General features: G+C 51.4%; 1 protein-coding gene across 1 annotated transcript in view; it reads left to right on the top strand.

Annotated features, from left to right (window-relative positions):
* The window catches only part of ADAMTSL3 (ADAMTS like 3), a 387063-nt gene continuing 378922 nt past the window's right edge, over positions 1 to 8141 (top strand). Inside the window, 2 exon segments of the mRNA XM_032622232.1 lie at positions 1 to 104; positions 1586 to 1687. Of these exon segments, the coding sequence (XP_032478123.1) occupies positions 1619 to 1687 (69 nt within the window). The 5' untranslated portion in view covers positions 1 to 104; positions 1586 to 1618.

Here is an 8141-nt window from a genome sequence, read left to right as displayed (position 1 = left end):
TTCCGCACGAGGTGTTGACTGGGCCGCTTCTGTCCGCCTCTCCTCCGCGCGCGGCGAGCCCGCGCGGCCCGGGCTGCACGTCCCAGACGCTTCTGCGGCGCCAGGTGGGTGCTAGGAGCTCGGCGCCCGGGGGTGGGAAGGCTCTCTCCGGGGGAGCAAGACGGGGCGGTGGCCTCTGAGCGGGGTTGCGGGGCTCCGAGCGGGAGGGTGCACTGCTGTGTTCCCGGGAGTTTCAGAACCGGGGCGCTCGGCAAGGCTCGGAGATCTCGGGCCAGGCAAACTCCCGTGGGGTCCCGGTGGTTTGGGGGAGAGACATTCAGGGGCGCTTGACTGCGGGGAACTCCACCGGGTTGGGGGTTTTCAGATTTGGGGCTTTCTAGGTAGAAAACGGGGTGACAGCACCTAGTGGTCTTGGGCGTCGGAAGGTCCGGCCGGTTGGCTAGTGGGATGCGAGCGCCTAGAGCGCCAGGGACTGAGTGACGCGCCCGCTGTGGCAAGTGGACGTGCGGGACTGGGACGCGGCGGCGGCGGGGGCCCGGGGACTGCGAGGCGGCGGGTAGTCGGGGGGAGTGCGCGCCGGGACGGCTGCTATGAGCGAGCGAGCGAGCGAGCGAGCGAGAGAGGGGGCCGCACGGTCCCAGGGCCCCGCACTGGCCGCCTCCCTTCGGCCCAGAGTCGCCGCCTCAGGTCGGAAACAGCAGCACATTTGCGGATCGCATTAGGCCAGGCCCTTAATGCTTTCTCCAGATGGAGAGAAGCCACCGACCCGCCCCCGGACACCGGCTCCGCCAAGGCGCCTGCGAGGCGAAGCGAGAGGCGAGGGTGACCTCGGCTTTTCGGCTTTTCCAGGCTCGCCTCGTTCTGATTTCCCTGCAAACTGTCAGGAGAACTCTGAAGAAAGCCCCTGCTGCCCTCCTGGTCTCAGAGGGCCTCTGCTGGTTTGCCCTCATCTACTTTTAGGAGATTGCGCTAGTATGGCTCTGAGGCTGTGCCCTCCGAACCTCCCTTAACTCAACTCTCAGGCCTCTCTGGCTGCCGGGCTGAGGCTCCGAGGATGAACGGTGTCCTCTGGTGGGGAAAGCCTTGAACCGTCAGAAGACCTACATTCCAGTCCTAGAAAAGTCAGCGTCTTGCTGTGTGACCTTAGGCAGTTCCCTTCCCCTCTCTGGGCTGGCTTAGTTGGGCTTAGACTCAGTTTTGCCTGAAGCAGCGAAAGCTGGTAGGTGCCCTAACCCTTGGCTCCATGCAGGCTTCCTGAGTGGGATGCCGATAGCCACACCCTGCTGCTGACAAATGGGCTGGGAAGTGGCTGGTGAAGAGATGGCTCAGCTTCTGGAGGGCTGGAGGTACGGGTTGCACACTGGAGGCTGGTCTGGCTGCCCTCCTGACTTTGATGTGGACTCCTCCTAAAGAGAGCCCCAGAGAGCCTGTACCCTGTAATAGGTAGCTCCATCCTGGGCCAACACAAACCTTTCCAAGATATTATGTGGGGCTCAGGGTTCCTCCCTTTGGTTGGTCTGTTAAGTCATGAGTGCTGCCACTGGGTCCAGAGCTGATTGGAAACCAAATCTTTCCTCCTTTTTAGGCTGCAAGTGAGCTCCCCAGGAGACCGGACTCCATGGCTTCCTGGAAGAGCCCCTGGTGGCTGCTGATATGGATGGTCTTCATGCACTCTGCCCTCCTGCAGGTAATCGGGAGGGGAAGGGGAATGGTAGGCATCCCTCTGTTTACTTAGGAGTTTCATTCTAGATCACCTAAGATGTGGTATGATTAATGTTAATCTTATACCAAAGAGAATCTAATTGTTTCTTACCTCCAGCAAATGGTATTTCTGGTTGGCTTAGCTGTAAGCATAATCCAATCCCTTGGGTCCTCTCCGAGTCCTAATACCACTGTGCCTTGATACCACTGTGGATGCTATATATGAGTGATAACTTGGGGCTGTGGTGGATCCTGTCTTTTTCGGTCTGGAACGGCTGTCTGCATGTGTACTGTAGAGACTTGGCTGCTATAGGCCAGGACACAATGACTGGGCAGAGGCCAGGCTGTGGCATTAGCTCAGCCACTAAATAAGTATTGTGTTCATGTCTGTCAACACATATCACGCTGTTTTGCAGTCCTCCCTCCCTCCCTCCTCTCTCCCTTCCTCCCTCCCTCCCTCCTTCTCTCTCCCTTCCTCCCTTCCTCCCTCCCTCCCTCCCTCTCTCTCTCCCTTCCTCCCTCCCTCTCTCTCTCTCTCTCTCTTGCTTTCTTCAAATGCTCTTTTTAATAACTGTCACCCAGAGCCACGGGCCCATGGGTTGAGCCCCTGGGCAGGGCTGGTGGCCAGACCCTATCAGCTTCCAGTGGCACTACAGGGCTTTCCTAAAATGAAGCCTGGAGTGGGCTGGCAGCGGGTCCCTGGAAGGTCCTGCCTACTGGGGCTGCGCATGGTCCCAGCTGCAGCATCTCTCGGGCGCCGGGTTACAACGGTTACAACGTGGAATACTTCCTCAAGGGCACTCATGGTCAGGAGTCTGGCTGCTGCCTCGTCCAGGAACCAGCAGAATTTCCCAGCTCAGGGCTGGACCAGGGCTGCGGGGAGCGGGTTTTCCTGCTTGTCGCCCAAAACGCTCTTCAGAATGTCTGCCTTGCCTGCTGTAGTCGCCACAAAGACGACACTTGGAGCTGCCTTCAACACGGGAAGTGTGAGGCTTCTGGGGAGTCGCCGATGGGGGGGCCACCAAATTCCCCACTCCTGCAGCAGGGGAGTGGCCGGGGAAGAGTGAGCAGGTGTGGCCATCGGGACCCACACCCAGAATCAGCAGGTCAAAAAGCAGAATGGAGTCCCCTCGGAAGTACTGTCTCACCTCCTAGGCATAGTCCTCAGCCGCCTCCTCCACAGGCAGCGCGGGGTTAATGGTGATCACCTGGTTGGCGGGGCTGGGCAGTGTGGAGAGCAGGTGGGGCTGCTGGAGGCCATCAGTGCTCTCGCAGTGCTCCAAGCGCATGTCGGAGAAGCCCAGCGTCCAGCGCGCAAGGCCGGCAGGCCCGGTGGAGGCAGTGGCAGTGGGTAGCTTGTGGGCCCGCATCGATTCGAGGCTGCTGCTGGACAGACCGAGCGCCAATTGGCCTTGGCCCCGTGCCAGGCGCTGCACCACCAGTTGTGCCAGTGACGGACCCAGCTCCTGTGGGCTTGAGAAGACCAAGAAGAGGCTGCCAATGCACCTGCACTGCAGTCTTTACTTTAGCATCCTGTCTTTCCCACCAGCCCCAGGGGGACCCAGCTCAAGCATCGCATCCTCATTTACCCACTGGACAGACTCAAATGAATGGAGCTAACGTTGCCTGAGAGACAATAGGGAATGGCGGGGACTGTGGCAAAGTTGATGGTACATTCTCCATCTATTAAGAGCAACCTCTACTCAACTGCAGCTGATCATTGCCAAGGGAGAATGCAAACTCAGGATTGCTGGATCGTACTGTTTTGCAAGATAGCTGGTTATCCAGACTTCCTATGCTATCTCTCAGTTGTTAAAGCATTGAAAGCCAGACATATATATTTGTAGACTAGATTCAGCCAAGCAGTTTGTACCCCCAGATCTAAAGGTACAGAGCACATCTTAGTATTGTGTCCTGAGGTATGCTGCTAGCCCATACCGTACCTTGTGTGAATTAGAACATGCTGGTCCATACGGTCTCTTGTGTGAATTAAAGCAAGGCAAACCCTCCTTGCACATGTAACTTCTCATTACATGGCTTGGTGGCCTCTGTACTCCCAGGGCTGGCAAAGGGCCTGGCGCGTAATAAGGGCTGTAACGTCTATTAGATGAGCATATACACATATATAAAGAGATACACCCTGGGATAGATTAATCAGACTTCTCTGCTTCTCATTTCACTCTTGTACTTAGTGTTTCTAAGGCCTCTTTCAGCTCCAGTGTCCCATGATTTCAGTGACTCATGCAGAGCTGGTTAGTGAGGTAAATCTTCTCCCCCATTATTCATTTTATTGGTGCTATCCCATATTCACATTTCAATAGATAGCTTTTATTAGAACAAATGTTAATATTTTCAGGGTAACTTTAGGATTTCTGTGGTCAGCGAGGTATAGTGTTGGGGCAAAAGGATGGAGACTTGCTTTTCCATCCCATCAGCAGATCTGAAACAGGCTGTGAGAGCTCCAGAGATTTGTTCCTGGTCAAATGAGGCTGAGGCTTCAAGGCACCGAGTTTCATTTTGCCTTCTTCCACCCTATAAAATTTAAATGTGTTTTGAGGCAGTCTGTTGACCTTTGGCCAAGGGCAATGTTTGCCCAGCTTGAATCACGCACTGACCTCTTTTGCATTTTTCCATATCTTTGTGCCGCTGCAGTGTTGTTTCCATGTATTGGGGCAGTGTGCACAGCAGGCTGTAAACGGAGATTTCAGGCCAGCGCTCTTCATCATCCACAGCATCAGCTGTTGGAATCCCAGCTCCACCACTTCAAGGCCTGTTACACAAACGTCTCTGCATCTCAGTGTCCACATTTGTAGAGAGGGGGTGTCTACCTCATAGAATTTTCTGGAGGAGTTAATCCATTGTGAAGAGGAAAAAAGTAACAAACAAAATGAAAACTGTCTGGCATGTAGTAAGTGTACTAAGTCAGTGCTGTTGCTGTATTAACCCTTTGAAACAAGCGAGATGCCTGTGATTTCTGCTGGGGATGTGGCTGGTCCCATCACGGGGCCTGGAGAATGTTCTAGTGAAGGCTAAGTCAGTTTGGGGCGCCCAAGGGTTGGACACTTGGTTATCTCCCTAGGGTCAGCCTGAGTTTGAGTCAAAGCTGCTCCTCCGAGGTATCTTGGGATTTGGGTGTTTGGGGGGCCCTTGGGGATCTTCTTTGGTCTCTCCCCTTCCTTGTAAGTGCTGCCACCAGGAGGCTGGTGGAGAGTTAATAGCCGTGTAAGGCTGAGCTGCAAGGAGCAAGGACTGTGCCAACTCATTTAATAAAAACTAGATTTTCTTTATTAAATCAGCTAAAACTGAAACCTTTATATTCACTGGCCGCAAATAATTGTGATAGATTGCAGAGCAAGCCATGAGGTCAGCAGTCTTGTGTTTCACTAACTCGCTCTTGACTGTTTCTGGAGGAGCTCACCGTTTCCCTCACTCAGGCAGCTGGAAAGGCCTCCCATCTTCCGGTTACACCCTGGCCCTGGAAGCTTCCTGTTGCTCTGGGCCTGCTCCTTAGGGACCCTGATCTTCCCTGAGAAGACAGGTGCTGCTGTTCCAACTCTCTCTTCCAGCCTTCTTCATTGAGAAGTCTCAACTCGGGGGGATATAAGTATGGAGCAAATCTTGGGCTCCAGCCCTGCTTTGCCAAATCCATTCCATTTCCATGCCTGCATGCAATCTTGGGCAGATTCCCTTTCATTTATTAAAAGTCCAGTCCAATTTAAAATTTTGATTTCCTGCTTGATTTAAATCTTATCTCCCTTCTGTCTAGTCTAGCCTTGACACGTGGCTCCAGGTACCTGAAGTGGGGTCGTACTGTGGTCCATTCTCTTCTCACCTCAACCAGTGGTAAGGACTGGTGTGGGCCTCTTTCTTCCTTTTAGTTATTCTCGGTCCAGCTTTCCTGGGGTTGGGAGCAAGGAGAGGGGATGGGGAGAAGGTCAAACAGCTCTTGACTTAACTGGATGCCTCTCTCTGGTAGTTGTTACCGTCTCTAGCTCTCGTTGACTCTCTGCCCTCTGGGTAGCACTTGTACGTTCTTCAGAGGGCTCTGCAGGACCTGCCTTTCCTGAAGCAGGAGGTCCAGCTACGGCTTGCCTTGTGCTGCTGGGATCTTCTTGCCTCCGGGCAACCCTGTTGGGTGGGGTGCTGGCAGGATGGTTTAAACCCGGTTCCTTTGGTGTTGTCCACTTAATCCACAGGAAGTGCTCACATCCTTGCTGTGCAGTTGGTGGGGGTGTGGGATGCTCCAGCGCTGGCTCCTCTCTCTGTCCTGCCAACTCCCTTCAGTTCTCTGGTCCTTGCTCTGCTAGGACAGATCAGTGGATCCAGTCTAAGCTCATGCCCGTCTGGAGGGTGGATTGCCAGTCTCTCCTTGCAGGCATCCCCAGTCTCAATGAGTGATTCTTTTTTTTCTTCAATACATCTCAGTCCTTCTTCTTAGAGGGGAAGGAGTGAGGTGGTAGCTGGTATCCCTTCTTAGGGAGCTCTCAGGGAGAGGTCACCTTATGTTGGTAGCCCTCTTTAGAATGTGTGTACTTAGCTCCTCTTTATCATGAGCTTTGCCCCCTAAATTCCAGTGTTTTGGCATTGGGAAGGGTCAACATCTTGATACTAAAATTAGACATGTTGGTTCTGGTCCTAGGGCCATGATGGTCTTGGTGGTAGTTCTGGTCTCTGATTCCAGTGGTTCTGGTCTGATGTTTTAAGTATTGTTACGTTAGGTGGTTCTGGTCTCAGGGTTTCTCTCTGGCATTGTTCTTGGTCTTGTCGCTGTTTCTGATCTTAATCATTATGGTTTTCATCAGTCCTGGGGTTGGGAGTGATTCTGGATATCTTGGTGGTTCTGGTCTTGGTGTTTTTGTCTCCGTGGCTGTTACCACAGTGGAAGCTCCAGTATTAGTAGTTCATGTCTTGGTGTTGGCTGTGGTCTTGGTGGCAGTTCTCCCGCTGTGACACCACCAACATTAATCCCAACGTTCACTTTCACTCCATCTCCTTTAAATCAGAAGTCAGAATCCACACTTGGGTGTTTGTTGTGAGTTACAGAAATCCCCTGCCTCCTCCAAATCACTCTTCTGACCCAGGAGAAGGAGGTGGCACATTCAGTCTGAGACGGTGGCCTGTGTCAGTTCCCTCGTGACTGAATCGGGTTCTCCATGAGCCTTGGTTAGAGATCCATAAACACTTGGATTCACCCTTTACAATAGCTTCTTATGATATCAATTAATTTGTGGTAGGACCTTTTGTTTTTTCATCCTTTTCATCTGTTTCTCTCTTTGTTCTCATATGCGTGATCGCCGTATCTTCTGATCATCCTTCCACAGAACTCTCCAGGCGAGTTTTGTGACACTTTTCCTGCTGTTCCCTATGCAGGGAAGACGTTTAAGAGAAGAACAATTGATTGAGCTCATTGTCATCACTTGACACTCTGTGTCTAGAGGCCCTGACTGCTAGCAGATAAATTATGCAAATAAAGCATTTAAATTGTAGAAAAATTGGGAGCTTCCCTGGTGGCGCAGTGGTTAAGAATCCACCTGCCAGTGTAGGGGACACGGGTTTGAGCCCTGGTCCGGGAAGATCCCACATGCCACAGAGCAACTAAGCCCATGCGTCACAGCTACTGAGCCTGCACTCTAGAGCCCACGAGCCACAACTGCTGAGCCCGCTTGCCACAACTACTGAAGCCTGTGCGCCTAGAGCCTGTGCTCTGCAACAAGAGAAGCCACCGCAGTGAGAAGCCCCGCGTACTGCAACAAAGAGTAGCCACCTCTCGCTGCAACTAGAGCAAGTCCGCACGCGGCAACAAAGACAACAGCGCAGCCAAAAATAAATAAAAATAAAATAAATAAATTTATTTAAAAAATTTTAGAAAAATAGAAGACATAGATAAATGAAAGGAAAATCAGAATTCAAAAAATTGCCTTAATACGACTGCCCAGATAATAATTATTAACATTTTCATTTCCAGACTTTTTTAATACATAAATATGATATAAATATATGTATATGTTTCGATAAATGGAATCATGCTAAACATACTGTCTCATGCATCATTTTTTTTAGTCATTATGTCATGAACATCTTTCCGCATATATAACTGCATTTTTGTTTGCAATGGCTGTGTTCATTGCACTTTTGGATATACCACAATACTGTAATTTGTTTAAACGCATTCTTTCATTACTGGACAGTTGGGTTGTTTCCAGGATGGTTTGTTCACTTCTGCTTGTTATCAGCCATCTGTAGTGACCTTTGTATACTCGTATTTTTGATCACTTATTTGAATATTGCCTTAAAATAATGTTTTCTTAGTGGAATATGCTTTGCTGCACACTTGGTAGACATTGTGGTCTTCTTCCTCTTCCCCCTGTTTTATTTTGGGTAGAGTTTTCCAGCACTCTGGGTTTTATGTTATAAATGGACTTCCGGTGTGACCGCATCCT

This window comes from Phocoena sinus, chromosome 2 (genome assembly GCF_008692025.1).
Source record: "Phocoena sinus isolate mPhoSin1 chromosome 2, mPhoSin1.pri, whole genome shotgun sequence".
NCBI classification, from domain to species: domain Eukaryota; kingdom Metazoa; phylum Chordata; class Mammalia; order Artiodactyla; family Phocoenidae; genus Phocoena; species Phocoena sinus.
Note: the sequence above shows the minus strand (reverse complement) of the source record. Positions and strands in the feature narration are given on the sequence as shown.